This window comes from Notamacropus eugenii, chromosome 2, assembly GCF_028372415.1.
Source record: "Notamacropus eugenii isolate mMacEug1 chromosome 2, mMacEug1.pri_v2, whole genome shotgun sequence".
NCBI lineage: Eukaryota > Metazoa > Chordata > Mammalia > Diprotodontia > Macropodidae > Notamacropus > Notamacropus eugenii.
This window is the reverse complement of record NC_092873.1, coordinates 494,385,321-494,406,900: the sequence shown is the minus strand read 5'-3', so window position 1 is coordinate 494,406,900 and position 21,580 is coordinate 494,385,321. Positions and strand designations below refer to the sequence as shown.

Genomic DNA, 21,580 nt, shown 5'->3' with positions numbered 1-21,580 from the left:
CCGGAGAACATCCAGGGTTTGATGTTCGTGATTGCCGTTATGCATATGTTTTGTGTCTGGGAAGGCTCGTGAGTTTTCTCCAGGAGGTCCCAAATATCAATGTATCCATCTTCTTTGCCAACAAAGAAGACTCCTGGTCTTGTCAAGGACCAGTGTCCTGCAGTGTACTTTTTTGTTGAGCAGCATGTCTGAAGGAGTGGTCCTTGCTGAAAAGAAAGAGACAAAGCTCCATGTAAGTACTGAGAGAAGCTTCAAGTCTTTTGCTATTGTCAGATGAAATCAATGATGATTTTGAATATCAAATCTAAAATTTTCTTGAAGATTCCACAAGTCTTAAGTTTTGATTTAGTACCATTCAACAAGAGTTCATTATGACCATTATCATATGCTCTTAATAATATTCTCTGCAGAAGTCCTCCCTCAGGGATTGGTTTAACAAAGAAACACAGGCTTCAATTCTTCATGTTCTGTGCTCCCTGATCTCTTATTCTGATTTCAGTTTTCCTAACAGAATGGAGTGGAAGAGCATTCTGGGATTGCCCAAGCACTGGGAACGCAGAGAGAGAAGCAAGCCAATCCTTGCTCTCAAAGGGTTCACATTTTAATTGAGGGACACAACCCATGACTGTCCTTCTCTGTCTGCAATTGACAGATGAGAGTCTGACGTGGCTTAGCTGCTGCTGGAATCTCCACGCAGCCCTGTCAGTCAGCCTCAGAGGGCGAGAACTCCTTGTCAATCCTATTGTAAGCTAACCACTGCTCACCCTCACCAGACCTAGGCCAAAGTCATGGAACAAGCCTCCAAGGGATTTATTCATGAATACTGCTTGGTACCAGTTTGGCCACCCACCCTCAGGAGACCCTTCTCTTTCTTCCCCTCCATAACATATGCAATAGTTGGATCTTTCCTCAAGAGAAGAGTGTCAGGATCCACCCACATTTCTGCTGCCTTATCTGCACTGCAGCCAGCTGTACCCACCTGAAATAATGAAGGCCTGGGATTGGCCATTGCCCTAGAAGGGACCATGTGGGAGTCAGTGTCCTGTCAGAGACTGAAGATCAGCTTGGGCTCACAGTCTCTTTGGGGTGGGGACTCTGACCTTGCCCTGTTTCCTTGAGCTCTGACGTTTAGTTCCCTTACCCTGGCCTCCAAGCATATTTTCTCTGATCTCTGGTTGTCCGCTTGGCACCTTATTTGCTGCTTCAGCTTGATTTTGAGTCAGGTCTGCTTGTGGAGCCTGACTGCCTGCTTGGCACCCTCATCTCCTCCCTGCCCTTCTCTCTGTTCTATACTTAGCTTGTCGGTACCTGTTTATTTCTATCTTGTCTCCTCTGTCAGAATTAAAGCTCTCTGAGGGCTGGCACTATTTCTGTTTTTTTCTTCCTTTGTATACTAAGCACTTGATACTTGTTGACTGATGAATTGATTGATTGATATAGTACCTTTGACATAGTACCTCTGGTCCCAGTGCTGACAAAGAGGCTAATGACAATGTTCCCTGTTGTACTTCATGGGTTCTTAGTGGACTCATGGGGATGGGAGGCTGGAGGTAAAGGGTTCAAAGCTAGCCAAATCTCTCACAACCTCAAGGAAGAAAGTTCCAGGGCTCAGAGAATCAGCAGATCAATTAGACCGGAAAATGGGAATTCTGAACGTTGTTTTGTTTGCTAGATGAGAAATTTGTAAAAGTCGTTCTAAGGAGATAAAAGGAAGGGATTATTTTGAAAAGCTCAGGATGGATCTGCTTGCAAGCTGTGGCCCTGCCATCTGTTGCTGTCTCCATAAGTTGCACCCCACAGGCACTGGGATGTAACAGCACTTAGTGTATTGTTCTTTCTCAAAAACCAAGGACAACACACCCACAGTTTTTGCTCAGCCATTATGCATGTAACTTACAGGAACACCTTCTTTCCATATGGCCACATTCCAGCCCCCAATGGTGAGGACAATGTCCTGGTAAAAAGGGGATCTCTGGACAGTGTGAATGCTTCCATCGTGGACCAAGTATCGGTTCTCCGGCTTCTTACCTGTTAAGAGTGGAAAGGTCATTTCCTGCCAGGAAAATGGCTGAAACAGTGAGCGGTGAAGACGAGGAGAAGGGTGAGAAGCCAGGATCCTGGTTGGGGGGAGGGGGGCGAAGATAAGAAGAGATAAACTCAGCCCCTTGGGATCGGGGTAGCAAGGTGGTGGAATGGAAACCACCCAAGGCTTGGAGGAGGGACACTGGGTTCACATTCTCACTCCAACATGAGCAAATTGCTTCTCCTTCCTGGGCCTCAGTGTCCTTATCTGTAAAACGAGGGGATTGGACTCCATGATCTTTGCTGCCCCTTCCAGCTCTAACTCCCAAGAACAAGACTCCCTTTAAATAGAGATTTGTAGTTCATAAGAGAACTCAGAAGACTGGTAAATTACCTTAGTGATTAGAATATGGTCAGTTTAGTCTAGGTTCACCAAGGAAGCATTGCTCTGTGCTAGGGAGATGAGAAGCCCTGAATATTTACTGAATGAATACATAATTGATAAAGATCTTGGGAAATGACCTAAAAAAGCTTTGTGTAGGTCCCCATTTCTATATTCATTCCATAAACTTTGTCTTCCTATTTATTTACCTACTACAGGTTATGAAAATAAATCAGAATCAAAGTGGTTTATAAATCAGATAAATATATCTGTTCACTTTAAAGCCCTGAAATAATCCCGAGCCTCACCGTGTTGTTTGAATGAAGAAGTTAATACCCAGGACATATTCATCCCTCATCTCTTCTGCAGAGAATCCTTATTTTCCATCAACGTGCTCCATCTGCTAATAAGACTGCCCTGCTTTCCACAGCCCTTGGCGATCTCTCCCTCTATGCTGCATTTAGCTCTGTATGTGTCACATCCCCCAGCAGAATGAAAGTTCCCTGATGTCAAGGGAGCTTTCTTTTCTTGTCTCTATCTCTGGAGCCGAGCATGGAGCCTGGCATGTAGTTAACAGGGTAAATGTTGATTGAATTTGACTGACTCCATCTTTGGGTCCTGGACAGTTTCCTCTTTGCCCCGACACAGGGTGAGCTGCTAATTAAATCGGAAATGATTTGCTGACTTTAATTAAAGTACAAATGTAGCTTTACTGGACTAATACAGAACACTGAAGGAAAGGAAGGGAGCAGGTGGAAGGGGCTGTTCTCAGGAGACCTTCAGTTAGTCTAATTTCATTCTGAGCCACACTCAGCTTTCTGCTTCCCGCTGGTTGGGAGGTCAGCAGTTTTCTTCTGTCTCCTGGCGCCCTTTGGTGGTGCTTTTTCACATTGCAGCACTAGCCCAGATATTGCTACTGTGAGATATATTTTAAAACAAAATTTTCTTATAAGAAATTCCTAGTTTCTCCTTGAAAAGATTGCCGTGGACCTCAGTAGTGGGATGGGGCTTCTTCAGATAACCGCCTTAACAAGAGGCCTTGAGATGCCCAGCCAGGACATAACCATCCAGATCTCTGGGTCCCAAGCACCTTGGTTCAAATCCTGACTGATTCTTACCCTAGTCTTGGGTATGTCAAAAAATCTCCCTGGGCCCCTGCTTCTGCAGCCATGGGATAGCAGGGTTGGACTGAAGGACTGATGGGTTCCCTCCCAGCTCTAAATCTGTAAGTCATTGTATTTTAACATTAATTTTTATTCTAGCGAGCCCTTTTCTAACATGTTAACATTATAATTGAGAGAGGAGTTGGATTCCTAGATGTGTGTTTCGGCCCATTATGCATCGACTGTATGTCATTTCCTCCTCCCTGTAGGGGAAGTGAGGGGTAGAGAGGTACGGCCTGCTCTCTCCTCTTCCTCTTTTCGGAAGCTGGGGCTCAGGACTATGACAGATCTCCCTTGACTTTCTATGGTTGAGGGAGAGAATGTCTTTCCTCCCTATCCTCGGTTCCCCAGCTATGTATGAGTGTCTGGCTTTATCTGGGTGGACCTGGCTGACCTTCCTGATTTAGGGTTCCTTCCCTGAGCACAGGTGACCCATAGCAGTCCTGAGAGTTAGGGGAGGAAGGAAAAGAAATAAAGCGTTCATTAAGCACCTACTCTGTGTTAGGCATTATGCTAAGCGCTTTTTACAACTATTACTTTCATTTGACCCTCACAACAACCCTGTGAGATGGATGGTGCTATTATCCCCATTTTGTAGTTGGAAAAAACCAAGGCAAACAGAGATGAAGTGAGTTACTCAAAGGCATCTAGGCTAGATTTGAACTCAAGTCTTCCTGAATCTAGGTTCGTACTCTGGGAGGGTTTGGGGTGGGGGGACATATTCAACTACACAGTGCAGGAAGAATGTCTGTCCTCATTTGACAGGAATGAACCTGGTCCATGTGAGTTCAGGGTTCCTTAGTAGGTGGGGAGCCAGTGGGCCAGTTACTTAATACTCAAGTGCTTAATTAGTACAGCTCCCCAAAAGTCCTTCTTAACTTCCGAACAGCCTCTAGACAATGTCAAACTCATGTCCTTTACTGAAGTCCTAGGGTCACACAATTTAAATTTCTTTATTTTGTTACTTAAACTACCAGATCACCCTTCTTTATCACATGTAGTTCAATTAGTATCACCTGGAGGGTGGCCCTCATTTTTAGAAGAAAAAGGTTTTATTCTTAAGGAGTCAAGAAGACCAGAGTTCAAATCTAGCCTCAGACACTTACTAGCTGTGTGATCCTGGGAAAGTTACTTAACCTCTGTTTGACTCAGTTTCCTCATCTGTCAAGTGGGGATAATAATAGCACCTAACTTCCAGGGTGGTTGTGAGGATCAAATAAAATGATAATCATAAAGCACTTAGCACAGTGCTTGGCACAAAATAAGCACCATATAAATATTAGTGATTAGTGGTAGTGGTAGCAGCAGCAGCAGCAGCAGTAGTAGTAGTAGTGGTAGTGGTAGTAGTGGTAGTAGTAGTAGTGGTAGTAGTAGTAGTGGTGGTGGTAGTAGTAGTGGTGGTAGTAGTAGTAGTAGTGGTAGTGGTAGTAGTGGTAGTAGCAGTAGTGGTAGTAGTAGTGGTAGCAGTAGTGGTAGTAGTGGTGGTGGTAGTAGTACTAGTAGTGGTAGTAGTAGTAGTAGTAGTAGTAGTAGTAGCAGCAGCAGCAGCAGCAGCAGCAGCATATGCAGGAGTATGTCCAAAGAACCTAGGGAACTGCTTTGCCAATTTGAATATTTAAAAGGAACATTCCTTTATTATGCTTTCCTCTTTAATACATCAGTGAGACAAGATAAGGGGAGCTTAAGGGAGAGTGCTACCACCTCAGAGCAATACGGGACCCATAAAAGTACAAAAGTATGAAAATGGCTAACCTATGGGCAGTGCCAGGGGTGGCAGAGGGTGCCAAATTTCATTATTCTTTGCATCTGCGCTGTATTGATATCCCCAGTGCTTCAATCATGGCCCATTTGGCCATGTGCTTTTCTACACCTTAGTCTTCTAAGGAGAGAACCAGAATGATGTATGGTGGATAGCGAGCTGACCAGGAAGACCTGGGTTCAAGTCTTTCCTCTGACACATGCAAGCAGTATGACTCTGGGTAAGTCTCTTTGCCACGGTCCACTCTCTAGGACTCCCCATTACAGAGATGTTGACAATTACATCACAGGTCCTACTCTAATTCCTCTGTACACATAGAGTTATTTCCCCTTCTGTCTCTCCCAGCCTTCCAATTCTCAGCCACATTTCCTTCTCTCTGCCCTCTCTTCCTTGGTAATCTCATCTGATCCTCCAGCATCAGCTATAACCTTGATGAAGATAACTCCAAAGACTGGATCTCCAGCCCCTCCCTTTCCCTCAGACCTCAAGCTGCCTGTAGCACATCCCTACCTGGCCATGTCCCATCTCCGTCTCCAACTCAACCCATTGAGTTCACAGACTGAGCTTACCCAGCATCCCCAGCCCGCTCCTCTCTTTGACCTCCCTGGTTCTTCTAGTGACATCACACTCACCAAGCCATCCTGTTCAAAGATTTGTCAATCCCCTCAATTCTCTCTGTTTCCTCATCCCCACATCCATCCTCTCAGGCACCAAGTGTTATTGATTACCTTTCCTCCTGCATCTGCCCATTCCCCTTTATGGCCACTGCCCAACACTGATGCAAGTCTTGACTACTGCCAGCCCAGGCTTTGCAGACAGCTTTCCACCTCCATTCTTTTCTACTTTTTACTGCCTGTCTACAAGCTCCAGGGGCAGTTTCTTATTTAAACTTCATATTTTCCCCAGTGCCCAACCCAACACTCTGAAAAAGTCAATGACTCTTAAAATGGTTGTTGGTTAAATGAATGTCTGTTCTTCCTATGGAACGAAGATTTTGGAGTGTTAACTTTTCTCCTCACAACTCTTCCAGGGCTTCGTGTTGCATACTGAACAAAATAACACCTTTGTCTGATTTTTTTAAGACAGTCAACATTATGGAAACCAGTGTTTCGAGCCTTATCTTACAGCACTTCTCTGCACATGTACACTTTTTGCTGTGCCATGTACATATCCTGTCTTCTCTACCTTTTACTCATGCCACTCCCCACCCATGAAATACCCCAGCTACCTCCCCATCCCACCTTCTGCAAGAGGCCTGTCTGGGCCTCTCTCCCACCCCTAGGTTCTTCTCTGGGAGATTACTTCCCATTAGCCCTTGTCTCTCTTATGTACATAGCTGTGCACACATTGTCTCCCCTGGCTGCTTAGGGAGAGGGATCATATTTTTGCCAGCTCTTAGCACAATACCTGGCACAGAGTAGTACAGACTGACCTATTTAATTCCCACCTTCTCAGTTCTTTGAGTCCCAGATCAATTGCTGCCTCTTCTGGGAAGCCCTCCCTGATCTCGTCCCTTCCAGCCCTGCCCTGAATCAGTACGGATCCTTCCACCATCTGGACTTGGAATTGGACTTGCACTCCTTAAATAATTACCATGTTGTGTTAATGTTTCTTGTATATGTGTAGTCTTTTCCTATTTGACTGTCTGATGGATAGCCCTCGTTTTGTTTGTGTCAGAATCCCTACTGAGCAGATACTTTACAGGGGAATTTAATAAGTGTTTATTGAATTAATTAAATTAATGATAGACATATTGGAAAAGGTTCTAAATCAGTTTTGTTCAGCTTTGTTCGCTTGTCCCCCTATAGCTCGAGATAAATTGGGAAGGGCACAAAGCTTCCTCTTGTGAACCAAAACTAAATCCATGTTCTTCAGCCATTCATAAACTGTCAATAGTACTCCTTGGAGGCAGGAACTTCATTAACCTCTTGCATCCCTACCTGGCAAAGGCCTCTCATGACACATGACATGGCAAGTGGTGGCATCTCACAGTGTCACATCACAGTGCTGGGAGGCAAGTTTATAAAGAAAGCTATTTCCTGTTTTTTCATTTGAAATCAATGTAGCAAGCACCAGAAAGACAGGGCTGCATTGCATATCAATGAAGGATTGGTTATACAAAGACAAAAATCCTGAACCTTTAACTCATCAGGGCTGTCATTCAGATACTTGAAGATCAGGTAAAATGAGATAATATTTGTAAAGCACTTTGCAAACCTTAAAGTGCTACAGAAGTGCTTCTGTTGTTCAGCTGTTTCAGCCCTGTCCCACTCTTTGTGACCCATTTGGGATTTTCTTGGCAAAGATAATGGAGTGATTTGCCATTTTCTTCTCCAGCTCATTTTAAAGACAAGGAAACTGAGGCAAACAGGGTTAAATGACATGCCAGCTAATAAGTGTCTGGGACTGAATTTGAACTCTGCAGATTTGATGAGCACATCTTCTGTACCTTTATCCAAATCATTGACACACACGCATTAAATAGTACAGGGCTAAGCTCAGATTCTGCCCATACAAAGCTCAACCTACTATAAAACTTAGTGGATGGTCTTTGAAAATTGCTATTGCCAAATTCATCACCTCACTGCTAATTGGGTGATGAGCTTAGGTAGGGCAGCATCCCTTTCTAGCATGATGGGGACCTCCAGACTCTGATCCTGGAATCTTGGTTTAGCTGGCATTGGAAAGCCAGGCACACCTTGGCATCAGGAATCTCTAGTTTGATTTTTTTTACTGTTATTTTTATTTTATTTTTTATAAACTGATAATATCAGCATATCCTTTCCACATTATACAGATACAACTCTCATTCCACTTAGCAAGATCTCAGAAGTAACCTGTGTCTCTCAATTCCTCTTCTAGAGGCTGGAGACAAATGGAGCAGTTTTATGAAACAACCGCCTACTGCAACTTACTTATTAGTCTTCCAGTATCATGATCTCTTTCCATCTTCCAATCTGTGTATATCACTTCCCCATCCTAAAAGGTTACATAACTCTCATAAATATAATGACAATATAATGGAAAGATAAAACTCTTTAGTAATGCTCTTTAGACTGTAATGGCATTTACCATAATTCCATCCCCTACCACTCCCAAATTGAATTTAGTGAAAAGTCAATTAATACAGTTGGAAAAAGAATCAGATATTATTTAATGCCATTTAAGAGTCTCCCCCAAATGGATGATTAACGGAATTTTATTTTTCAACAAGTTTTCATATATATGTGTCCATTATCCAAGTGATGCATTCAAAAATTAAGCAACCTCCCAAATTTATGCTTGGATTTCTAGGTAATTCAGGTAATTGGTGGGTTTTTTCTGTTTAATTCAAATCCAGATAATTGCCCCAGTCCTCCACTCCACTTTCACCTAGCAGATAGTTGGTTGGCAAACAATGGCAAATTTCTGAATAAAAATAGACAATTTGTGAACCTTAAAAAGTGCTTCAGAAATATTAGCTATTCTGATTTTCATTGTTCTTCTGGCTAAGGGGATTCTTGCTCAGTTATGTGGACTAGATCTTGAAGGTCCCATCCAACTCTGATGTTTTGTGATCCTAGGGTTACCATGGAGGATTATCTTACCTTCTCTGTGTACAGTTTCCTTGTCTGGAGGCACTGTGGTATAGGGGATAGAGTACTGGACTTAGTGTCAGGAAGACTGGATTCAAACCTGACTCAGACACTTTCTTAACTATGTGAGGAAGGTCTCTTCCAGCTTTCAATATATGGTCCCATGATATTGCATTAACTGTAGTAATGTCCTCATGGGGTGGTTGTGATGGTCCCATAATACATGGATGTCAAGAATTATATACACCAGAAAGCAGATAATGAATGTTGTCAGCCCTTCACATTCTAGGCCTGACCTGACCATCAGCTAGCAGTGTGATTGTTATCCCTGAGACTCAGTTTCCTTTGTGTTAGAGATAATCTCCAAAATCAAAATTCTTTAACTCTGTAGATGTTCTAGTGAATGAATGAATTTTTCAGTTTATATCAATAATGAGTCAGTTTCTCTGTAGTTTTTAGAAATGGGAGCAGACTACAATGGACTTCTCTAGTTTGGAGTTTAAAAAAAAATAAATAATTTTTTCGAAACTTTAGGACAGGACTTAAAGCTGTTTTGTATTGAGGGCCAAGAATATTTAAGGATATATCAGAGATCTGAAGCATAAACTGAAAGAGGAGAAAGTGGTAGGTAATTGAAACAGCTAATGGCCAAGTAGATAGTGTGTTAGTCTTAGTTAAATGGGTGACTCTGGGCAACTTGAACTCTAGCAACCTCAATTTCCTCATCAGTAAAATGGGGATAAAACAAAGTCCTTACTTCATAGGGCTGTTGAGAGAATCAAATGAGATTGCATATGTAAAGTGTTTTACAAACCTTTAAAATGCTATGTAAATGCTATTAGCACTATTAATTAGATGAACTGTACATTAGAGCCCTATATGGGAGAGTTTCTTTTTGCTTCAGGTTTTAGCTGGAATCTGCTCACTGCCAATCAAAGATAGATGAGTTGAAGTGGTTCTGTACAGGGAGACCAGGTCAGAATAATGAGGATGAGGATGAGGATGATGATGAGGATGATGCATCATCCTCCTCCTCCTCATCAGGCCTACCCCCCACACTAAGCAGCCAACAATTCACTATAGCAGCTGAGCAGAACATGTGGGTCATAAGAACTGCCATTAGTAGCAAGAAAGCAGGGGGGTCAAGGGCCACCGTGCCATGTCCTTGCAGACAACACACAGGATGTTTCTGTTTTATGACAGTACCAAGTAACAAAATGCAACTTGTTCCTTGCACTCTAGAGGAAAAGGTCAAAAGCCTGGAGAAACATTTCAGGACTCTCTGGGTCATTATGGAGAATGGAAAGAACTGGAGCAGTTGAACAAGAAGAAAAGGGAATGCTCACTTCCATCAGGAGGTCTGAGGCTAGAAAAATGGGGCACAAGCAAGGAAGGCAGGATCATGACCTGTTTAGTGCTGAACGCTGATCTGAGACTTTTCTGTTAAACTAGGAGGACAGGACCCTCAGAGGAAGAAGCAGCTGCTTGTGCTTTGGGAAACGATGTCGATGAGGATACGCAGGAACCATTAGGAAAGAGGCTATCTAACAATATTTGGAGGAAAACTCCAACCCATCTGTAAAATGGGGCTCATCTGTAAAATGATAGTCACGGTAGTCTATGAAGTGGGTTTTCTCATTTGTTAAATGGGGATAGTCATCAATAATATTTGTAAAGCAAAGCTTACAGTACTATGTAAATGCTAGCTGGTATTATTATTGAATATTTTCCCTGCATTTCTGTCTCTTCTCTTGGTTAGTTCAGCTTCGATGAGGACAAGAACCACGCACAAGTCGCTAGCACAGTGCCGTAAATGTGATAGGTGCTCAGTAAATATTAGAGAATTTGATGATTGAGACTTGCTTCCAGCAGTGAATGACATATTTTATGGTCTTTTTTTATATTCACGAAAGAACCCTTAGACTAGAGAGAACGATAAAAAAAAGAGTTTCTAAAGAAGTTCGATACACTTAAAATATCAAGTGTATACTTATGAAAATGGCAAATCCTTTTACCAACAAAAAATAATATAAAATGTTCTCCAGTTTGTGTGCCCCTCTTCTAACAGAACTCTATTTCGACTTACCTCGGTTCCAACAAAGAACATTGTGTTGTAATCCTCCATTGGCTTGAGGATTTTGTTCAAACCGGATTCTAGGTTTTGGTAGGGGTCGACTCCTGCCATCAGGGCTTTTTGCTGGAGTGTCTGGGTATCTTTCAGAAACATTTGGATGGAAGAAACACATTTTTGTAGTTAAAAAACAGTCACAAAACAATGTTCTTTAAATGACCTGGTTCCTAATCAAGTAGAAATCACCACAGTTATGTCTGATCAAAATGGAGCCCAGAAGCATTTGCTCTTCTGTGATCGGTCAGGACTCAGGGATGGGGAACCTGTGGCCTTGAAGCCTCATGTGACCCTCTAGGTCCTCAAATGTGGGCCTTTGATGGAATTCAAACTTCACAGAACAAATCAACTGCACTTGAGGACCTAGAGGACCATGTGTGGCCTCAAGGCCACAGGTTTCCCTCCCCTGGGTCAGGACTTTCTAAGTCAACCATCATGTCATCAGCAAATACTTTTTGTTTAAACTTATGTCTTTCTATTTTTTCTATTATCTTCTCTTTTTTGCTAGCATTTCTAGGATGATGTCAAATAACACTGGGGAAAGGAGGCATTCTTTCCGTATTCTAGAATTTATGGAAAAGCATTTAGTGGTCTCCCAGTACATGGCAGCTAGCTTTTGATTTAGATCAGGGTAAGCAAACTACAGCCTGTTTTTGTACCTGCTTAGGACTAAGAATGGTTTGACATTTTTAAATAAAGCATTTTAAAATGTAAAAAAAGTATTCTTAGCTCCAAGCTTCTCTGCAAGGACATGGCATGGTGGCCCTTCCCCCCATGCTTCCTTGTTTCTAATGGTAATTCTTAAGACCCATGTCTTCTGCTCAGCTGCTATAGTGAATTGTTGGCTGCTGTGTGTGTGTGTGTGTGTGTGTGTGTGTGTGTGTGTGAGTCCTGATTCTTCTTCTTCATCATCATCATCATCATTCTGACATGGTCTTCCTGTACAGAACCATCTCAAAATAGATGCTGACCAGGCTGCTTACTCTTGATTTAGACATATCCTGTTTATCATTTTAAAAAAGATCCTTCAATGCCTATGCTTTCCAAGGCTTTTTAGCATAATTAAGTGTAGTACTTTGTCAAAGGCTCTTTCTGTGGTTTTGGATGTTTTTGTTTGATTATAATTATATTGTTTTTCTAAAGTTGAATCATCCTTGTATTCCTGATATAAACCCAACTTGACCATATTGAGTAATTTTTAGATACATCATTATAATCTTTTTATAGGGATTTTCTCTTAAAATTTTAAATAGATATTTATTAATGACGTTGGTTTTATCTTCTTTTTCTTTGCTTCATCCTTCCCTTGTTCAAGCATTAGGATTGTATTTGTCTCATAAAAGGAGCTTGGTACGGTGTATTTTCCCATCACTTTTTGAGAAAAAATTTGTATGGTATATATGTTAATTGTTCTGCAAAAGTCTGATAGAATTCTATAAATCCTTCTAGACTAACTTTTTTCTTTTTCTTTTGTAATTCCTTTATTTTGACTAGTTCAATTGCTTTTTCTGGAATTGTATTTTTTAAGATTTCTATTTTGTATATCTGCTCATTTAGGCATTTCATATTTTTGTAGACAATCTTTAGTTCTTTTAAATTCTCAATTTTACTAGTCCATAACTACATAGAGTTCTGACCATTTTTAATTTTTTTTCTGTTTATTATGACTTACCTACTATTCATTTAAACATTTATTCATTAGATTTTTCCTGCCCTTTTAAAAAATTACGTTTGTTTAATATTAGCTTAAGGTTTCTCTTTTTTGAAAAAAGAGTTTTTATGAACATCTAAATTATATGATTTTGAATATTTGAAATCCTTTGGTCCTGGTGAGTGTGTGTGTGTGTGTGTGTGTGTATTTACATAAGAGTTTGTCATTGACCTATTCAAATTCTTTTTCTGATGTCAATTTTCTAGTTGTATCACTTTGGGTATTTTTTGCAAGTATTCATCCATTTATTTTCTTGTTTTTGTTGGCATGTTGATCATGTCTACTGCTTTCTAGCAATTTCCTTTATTTATTCACTAGGTGTGATGATTTCATGTTTCTTCTTATCATAACCCCTTTCCCAAGTTTGGCATTGATTTTGACCTTTGCTCTAACTAATCAATAATGTCGTTACATTCAGACATCTTGTCATGAAATGACTTCTACCCTAGAACATAATTGTTTCCTTCCTTCCTCACTAAAATAATTAGGATTTCACAGTAAACTTAATATAGCTCATCTTGTTCAACCATCTATCCTTAGGACAATAGCATCCGGTCAATCAATCAGCATGCATTTATTAGGCTCCTACTTTATACCAAAGATCTGTTACTCATCAGCATGGAGGTGCGGGGGGCGGGGGGCTCTTCCTGTACTGGTGCAGATTAGGAAACACATAATAATTTAAGTTGCCAAAGGTTCAGAGAGGTTAAATAATTTGCTCATGTCATATAACTAATGTATGTCAGGGGTAGAATTTAAAGCCAACTCTTCCTGACCTGAAATTCTGCTCCACATTCATTGTGCCATGTTTCCTCTCAGTGGTTACATGATACTATTTCTTATACTAGGTTTTTAAGAAGACAAGGACCCCGGGCACAAGAACATGATGGAATCATTCACTGTTTGTCTCTTTGTTATTTTTTCACCCTTTGGAGAACGTGAGAATTGAACTTAGTGTCTTCCAACAGATTGTCCAACAAAACCACCAATTGAAAATTTAAAAGAAAAGATCTGATCAGTTTTTTAAAACCTGGATTCAGTCTTAACCTTTTGTGTAGACAGCTCTAGCACGGTGGACTGAAAGCTCCATTTTTGTAGTTTCAACTCTGCTTTTCTTATAATTAGGCTAGCGCATATTTGGGTGAGGTTTGGGAAAAAAACAAGTTTGCTCAGACAATAGCAGCGACTCAAACTACCCATTCAAGAACCTTCTCAGGGAGGGTAGACTTACCTTGAATGTGGTAATGGAGATAGTCATCTCTCAAGCTGATTTTGACTGGGCAGTGGTCTAAAGTGGTGCCACTTTTAGTCAAGGTTATCTTTTTGAGGAGAGAACAAAAAAAAACATAAAAATTCCTAGTACATTTACTTCAATTATTATTGAGATTTTTTTACATTTATTTTTCACAATTACATGTAAACAAAAATTTTAACATTTATTTTTAAAATTTTTATTTGTTTTCTCTCCCTCCTCATCCCTCACTCTTTCTATTTGAGAAGGCAAATAATTTGATATAGATTATACATATGTAGTCATGTAAGACATTTTTATATTATCCATGTTATAAAAGAAAATGCAGACAAATAAAACCCCACACACCCAATCAAAAATGATAAAGTAAAAAAGTTATGCTTCAGTCTGCAGTCAGAGTCCATCATCTTTTTCTCTGGGAAGTAGAGAGCATTTTTAATCATCAGTCCTTTGGAATTGTCTCGGATCATTGTATTGCTGAGAATAGTTACGTCATTTACACTTGATTATCATACAATGTTGCAGTGTTCTGGTTCTGTTCATTTCACTTTGCAAGAATTTATGTGAGTCTTCCCAGGTTTTTCTGATAACATCCTGCTAGTCACTTCTTATATCATAGTAGTATCCTGTCATAATCATATACCACAACTTGTTTAGCTATTTCCTAGTGGGGATGGACATCTACTCTATTTCCAGTTCTTTGCCACCATGAAAAGAACTCTGCTATAAATATTTGTGTGTGTATGCATATATACATATATATTCTTTTCCTTTTTCTTTGATCTCTTTGGGTTACAGACCTAGAAGTGGTATGGCTGGGTCGAAAGGTATGCACAGTTTTATAGCCCTTTGGATACAATTCCAAATTGCTCTCTAATTTCTCTCCAGAATGGCAGGACTAGTTCACAACTACACCAACATCAGTGTCCCAATTTTTCCACACCCTCTTCAGCATTTGTCATTTTCTTTTTCTGTCGTGTTAACCAGACTGATAGGTGTGAAGTGCTATCTCAGAGTTGTTTTAATTTACAATCTCTAATCAATAGTGACTTAGAGCATTTTCTTCATATGACTGTAGATAGCTTTGATTTCTTCTTCTGAAAAATGCTTATTCCCATTCTTTGACTATTTATCAATTTGGGAATGATTCATATTCTTACAAATTTGACTCAGTTCTCTATATATTTGAGAAATGGGGCATTTTCAGTGTGTGTCAAGGGTAGAATTAGAAGCCAACTCTTCCTGACCTGCTCCACATTCAATGTGCCATGTTTTCAGAGAAATTTGCCATAAATTCCTCCTGCCCCCCCCCCCAGTTTCTTGCTTTCTTTCTGTTGCATTGGTTTTGTTTGTAAAAAACCTTTTTTAATTTGATATAATCAAAATCATCCATTTTCTATCCCATAATGCTCTCTATCTCTTGTTGGTCATAAATTCTTGCCTTATCCACAAATCTGACAGGTAAAATATTCCACGCTAAGAATACTTCTTACTCTTTTTACAGAATACAACTACTTCTTGAAAGAGAATCATCTGTCTTTCAGGTATCCTGTCTAGGAATTCACCCTCAAGGCTGCATAGCTTTCTCCCCCTCTCTGCTGATGACAGCAGCTCAGATGTCCTGGTGGCCAGTGTGGGAAACTATCTGACCCAATATTCCTTTCCCCCTCCTCTTCTATTAAGGGTATCATACATGCATTTTTGCTGTCTTCCCTCTGTCTTTTGGCACTTAATCATAACTCATTTCATTTGACTTCAGGTAATCTGTATGTCTTCCTTACAGACACTTGCCAACTTTAATTTCTATTCCTTCTCCTAACTCTCAGGAAAATCTGTCTTCCTGTCTCCCTCCATGGCAAGCTCTTTGCCACCGTTAGGAAAGCATTAGTGGAGGCACTTTTCTTAAACCTTTCAAAATACACTAAAATCTTTTCTGCAGTTTCCCAAAATTTTCTTCCTGCCTGGTTAAAGCCACTTTTCCTCAAGCACCAACTTACAAGAAAAGTCTTCATAAAATTTTTCTTTGACTTCATCAGGGTTTGTCACAGTGGGAGCATAGGCACTGATGATGGTGGCATGGCGTTTTCCTGTGAGTGGCAATCACATTGTCATGAGCTTGTCATTCACTCCATTTGGTAGGCATACCAGCTTGCCAATTAGATTAGTTTTGATTGTAAAACCCATGCCAACTTCATGGCACTCCCCTTTACTGTGCCCACTCCAGGAAAAGGTGTATCCAGCTCTGACTTCAGTAAGCTGACCTTCACTTGCCAACCTTGTTTCACTCAGGGCTGCTATTTGGATGTGATGCCTGTTGCATTCTTTTGCAATAAGAGCAGTTCTTCTTTCAGGTCTACTGGATTTTGTGTTGTCTATTAGTGTGCACTAATTTATGGTGCACTAAACTAAAGAGTAATGAAATTACTCTTTTTTATACCATTTATGGTGAGTGGAATCATCTTTGCAGATGTTTTCGTACATTTTGTACGTTTTTTTTGTGTTTCGACTGAAGAATGGGATTCCCCGCCTGCTGTGGTAATCAGGCCAGGGTTGGGTAAGCAGACAATGTTTAGGGCACCTTTTCTAGCCCTCTTCCTCATACCAGGAGGTGAGCAGTGTGATCCTTAAAAGGCTGCTCAGACACCCAGGGGGCTGCCAAATCCCACTGCTGCTTCCAGTAAGAAATGACTCTATGGCCTGGGCCTCCTATGTGCACGGTTGTGACTACAGCTCCCAGTGTATTGACACCTGCTGCTTCATCACTTGCCTGTTGCCACAGGACTTTGAGGCATGATGGTGAAATGGTATGGGTGATGTCTTTTGATTCGTGTGTAAATTGGATTTAAGTGAGGAAGAGTTGCATGAAGTTGTCAGCCTCACTCTCTCCTCCAGAGTCATCATAGTCCAGTGGCAGGACAGAGCCAAGGTGGCTGGTGATGGCTCAGGATGCAGTGGATGACCTTGGCATCTTTGGTGTCTAACCAAGCTCTAAGCACTGCACATTGCCTGTTTCAGCTGCCTTCATGGCCATTGGAACAAATGGTTCTCATCTGCCCATTCCACCAGAGGAACTCTTCACATGCTTGGGGCAGACACCTCCTTAACTCACCAATAGGTTTCAGAACCCTTGGTTACTCTCAACCTGGTTTGGCCCATCTGCTGAAACGATTTATCAGGTTGTGACCACTGCAAATGCTGCAGCTTCTTGGAACCAGAGGTGAAAGTTAGGTGGAACAGGTGGACACCAAAGGTGGAAAGAGTCTGGAAAAGGGCTCGGCAGCCATCATAACAAAGGTACTGGCCCTTCCTGAACACACCCTACTCAATGCAGCCTCTGAAGTTGAGATACAACAAAGTATGGATCAATTCTCTGATGCCTTTGCTAATTTTGGCCTAATAATCAACACCAAGAATACAAAGGTGCTCCAGCAGCCACCACCACACCATCCATACGTGGAACCATCGGTTACAACAAATGGAGAAGTTTTGGATGCTGTGGATAAGTTCACTTACCTTGGTAGTGTACTTTCCAGGGATATACACATTGACAATGAGGTTGACGCATGCATTGCTAGAGCTAGCTCAGTGTTTGGGAGGCTCTGAAGAAAAGTTTGGGAGAGAAGAGATATTAAACTGACTACCAAACTGAAGGTCTACAGAGCTGTTGTGCTGACCTCATTGTTGTATGCCTGTGAAACATGGACAGTTTACCACCGCCATGCCAGGAAAGTGAATTGCTTCCATTTCAACTGTCTTAGGAAGATTCTGAGGATCACCTGGCAGGATAAGGTACCAGACACTGAAGTCTTTGCTTGAGCTGAACTGCCAAGTATTCAAACTATGCTTCAGAGAGCACTACTCTGATGGGCTGTCCATGTTGTTTGAATGCAAAATGTAAGCTTGCCAAAAAGACCATTTCATGGTGAACTCGCATGGCAGGCGATCACATAGTTGCTAGAAGAAACGATATAAGGACACACTCAAGGTCTCTCTCAAAAACTTTGAATTTGACTGTGCAACATGGGAGACACTGGCACAGGACTGTTCAGCATGGTGTGGCCACATAAGAAAAGGTTCTGTGCTTTTTGAGCAAAGCAGAACTGAGACAGCACAAAGTAAATGCAGGATGCACAAATTTGGGATATCCACCCCAAATATTCACATGGACTATCTGTGCCCAACCTGTGGGAGACCATTCTGAGTTCATCTTGGTCTGATCAGCCACAGTCCAACACACTGAAACTTCACTTTATCGTGGTGATGCCATTTTGGTCCTCTTCAAAGATGAAGGACCACAACTAACCAATCAACAAGTAAGAAATTCTTATTATGAAATTACATTGTTTTCCATTTTATTTAATAGTATGATAACACAATCGCCTTCTACAACTTTAATTGCATATCTATGATATTTCAGTGATATTATTAGTAAAATAAGCTTTTGTGGACCGAGAGCCTAACCACAACTTATGACATTGTTTATATAGGAAAGCAAATCCCAAGCTCATGCAACTGACTGGCAGATGGACTTTTCTAATATAACTTGTTTATAACAATTGGATCTCAGAATTGGGAGGTACTTGAAGGCCACCTCGCCTACCCTATAGGCTGAGCAAGAGTTTTCTCCCGCAGCACACCCAACAATGATCATCCAATCTAGCCTTTGCTTTCGGACTGTCAGTGAGGGAGAATCCAGCACTTCCCCCTGCACCCATGCCACTTTTGGACAGTTATGTTTTTTAGGTAGTCATTCCTCAGAGTGTAAAAAGGTCTGTTCCTATGCTCCTTTCACCCATTGTTCTTAATTATGTCCTTCATGAACACACAGAGGAATATTATTCCCTCTCTCACATGGTAGCCTTTCAAATAATTAACGCCACCCTGAGGTCTTTTCTTCTTCTATTTGCATACCCCCCATTGGAGACTGGCTTTACATGCAATTGACTGATTGTCTTCATTCTGTGCTAATATGATCATTTGAAGCATGTTACATGCCTCTATTGACCTGAGTTTTCTTACTTTGTAATACCTCTCTATTGTGTATATAAGTGAGTCAGTGTAGTGAGAACCAGCCTCAGAACTATTCAGGAACCTCCTCTGACTCATGATGCTTGTGTGATCCTGACCAAGTCACAAAATCCTCTGGATACCCTCGAGTTGCATTACTTTCCAGTGAACTCCCTTCCCTGATAAAAATCCAGAATTGAATCCCATCTCCACCCCCAGAGTATTTTATATAATATATACACTTAGGATAGAAGGTTTTTTTGTTTTTGTTTGTTGGCCATAATACTTACCTTAATATGAGGCCTCCAAGAGAGATCTAAATGTAAAAATGTAGAGGGTATATCGTGAGGAACCTCTATAGTCTCTTCTTTTTTTTTATCAGTTGGCGCTGGTGGAGGTCTTGTTGGTCTGATATCCCAGAAGTGTATTGTGCTAACAATGGGAAAACATACAAGTCATCCTCTACTTAAAATATTATGATCTTAAACATAATCACAAACATTTCAATACACAAGGAATATAGAATTGTTTATGAAACTTCTGTTACATAGAATTTCTTTTTAAGCGTATATTAAATTTAATAAGGTAGTCTGTATCCCCTTCTAAACTTCCTTCTGTCCTCTTCTGTGTATTTTTTACATATCTCATGGACAATGTTTTCTTTTTTCTTTCCTCTTTTTTGTGTGTGTCACTATGACTGCTCCTGAACTCTTTTTTTTGAAATGACAAATATAGCCAAATAAAGAGGAAATTGACACATTGTGTCTGAAAATGTGTGTCTTATTCTGGGCTTCAAGTCTGTATTTGCCAAAAGGTTGGAAGCATGCTTCAGTGCTAGTTTTCTAAAGTCCTAGTTTGCTGCTGTGTTGATCAAGACTCCAAGCTGTCCAGAGACATGAAGGAACCTTTCCCTCCTCAGATGGGCTACCTCCTGGGAACTGAAATAATTGGCAGCTGTGAATGCTGAGCCATGGTCAGCAGTACTTGGAAGATCATGGAATATTCAGTGGGTGCCACAAGATTGGAGAAGGGTGAATGTCCCAATTTTCAAAAAAAGAAAGCAAACAGATTAGGTTAACTGCACACCAGTAAGCTTGATTTTGATTTCTGGGAAAATTCTTGAATGAATCATTAAAGGGATGATTGGTGAATTCCTGGAAAGGGAAGCAGTGATTACAAAGACCCTGCCTGGGTTTCTTCTAGAACAGTTTAAGTCAGTCTAACCTCACTGCTTTTTATGGTAGGGTTATTACTCAACCAGCAGATAAAGAGAGAGGCTGTAGGATTAGTTTACCTGTATTTGAGCAAATCTTTTTTGATAAAGTATTACATAATATTCTTGTGGAGAAATGAAGAGGCATGGACTAGATAATAATACATTTAGATTAGGGAGTCTTAACCTTTTTCTATGTCATGGACCCGTTGGGCAATCTGGTAAAGTCTATGGACCCCTTCTCAGAATGACATTTTTTAAATCCATCAAAGGAAATACATAGTATTACAAAAGAAAATAAATATGTTGAAATTGAGGCATATATATATATATACATACATACATATATATACACATATATTAAAAACACAAGTTTGACCTGGACCCCACATTCAGAACCCCTGAATTAGATTCAGATCTGGCTGAATGACAAAGCTCAAAGAGCAGCTGTTAATGATTCAGTGTCAATATGGCAGAAGTCCTCCACTGGAATACTTCAGCAATCTACGCTTGGCCCTGAGATATTTGATGAGTTTTTTTTTTTTTACTCAGTGACTTAGATAAAGGGATACATTAAGGATGATATTTACAAAAGACACAATGTTGCAAGGGATCCAGAAAGATCTTACTTAGTAGGCTGGAACACTAGGTTGAATCTAATAAGACCAAACTTAATAGGAATGAAGGTAAGATCTTGTATTTGGGTATACAAAAAAACCCAACCCCAACCCTTCATAACTACAAAATGGGGAAAGTATATTGAAATAGAAGTTGTTTTTTTTAATACAGACTTTTGTGGCCAGTTAAATATTTGTACCATTGTTAATAATATGAACATAGTTAAATATTTTATATTATTGTTGATAATAGCTTACATTTCTATTAGACTTTTATGGTTTATGTATTATTCTATCTCTATTGTCTCACTTGATCCTTTAAACTATGGATACTTTAAATTTAAAAGTAATAGAATATCTAGAAATGGACATACTGCTTTAAAGTTATTTTATTGATGTGGGTACATGCTTATTCTATTTGCAATAGAATGTGAATTATAGCATGATTAATAACCCAGCAGCAAGCTACAATATTCCACTCTCATTATTAAAAACGAAATTAATGCCATGCAGGCTATGCCTCTTCAAGGAAATATAAATGTCGGGCACTTATTAGATTCTCACTAGAATTCCACATGTTTTGAATAAGCGTAGATGATTTAATGTTTAAAAATGAAAATACCAGTCTATTGAACATGTCACAAGCTGACAACATATTCTACTTCGATTCTCAAAAACATGTCCCATTCTGTTGATCTAAAAAAACAAAAGAAAAAAGAAATGGTTTAGGAAAAATGACTTCTAATAACAG

At 40.3% G+C, this 21,580-nt stretch overlaps 1 protein-coding gene across 5 annotated transcripts in view; it reads right to left on the bottom strand.

The window, feature by feature from the left end:
* Nucleotides 1–21,580, bottom strand: part of DNAI3 (dynein axonemal intermediate chain 3) — a 123,126-nt gene that overhangs the window by 11,723 nt on the left and 89,823 nt on the right. For all 5 annotated transcript variants that reach the window (XR_011975719.1, XR_011975720.1, XM_072648910.1 and 2 more), the window contains exons 14-20: nucleotides 21,452–21,525; nucleotides 19,290–19,431; nucleotides 13,972–14,059; nucleotides 10,988–11,115; nucleotides 8,242–8,305; nucleotides 1,898–2,028; nucleotides 2–206 (exon numbers count right to left, since the gene is read on the bottom strand). Coding sequence is in view for 3 of the 5 variants with exons in the window: in XM_072648910.1 (XP_072505011.1) it covers nucleotides 2–206; nucleotides 1,898–2,028; nucleotides 8,242–8,305; nucleotides 10,988–11,115; nucleotides 13,972–14,059; nucleotides 19,290–19,431; nucleotides 21,452–21,525 (832 nt within the window). In the remaining 2 variants the exon portion in view is untranslated. The remainder of the gene's footprint in view (nucleotide 1; nucleotides 207–1,897; nucleotides 2,029–8,241; nucleotides 8,306–10,987; nucleotides 11,116–13,971; nucleotides 14,060–19,289; nucleotides 19,432–21,451; nucleotides 21,526–21,580) is intronic.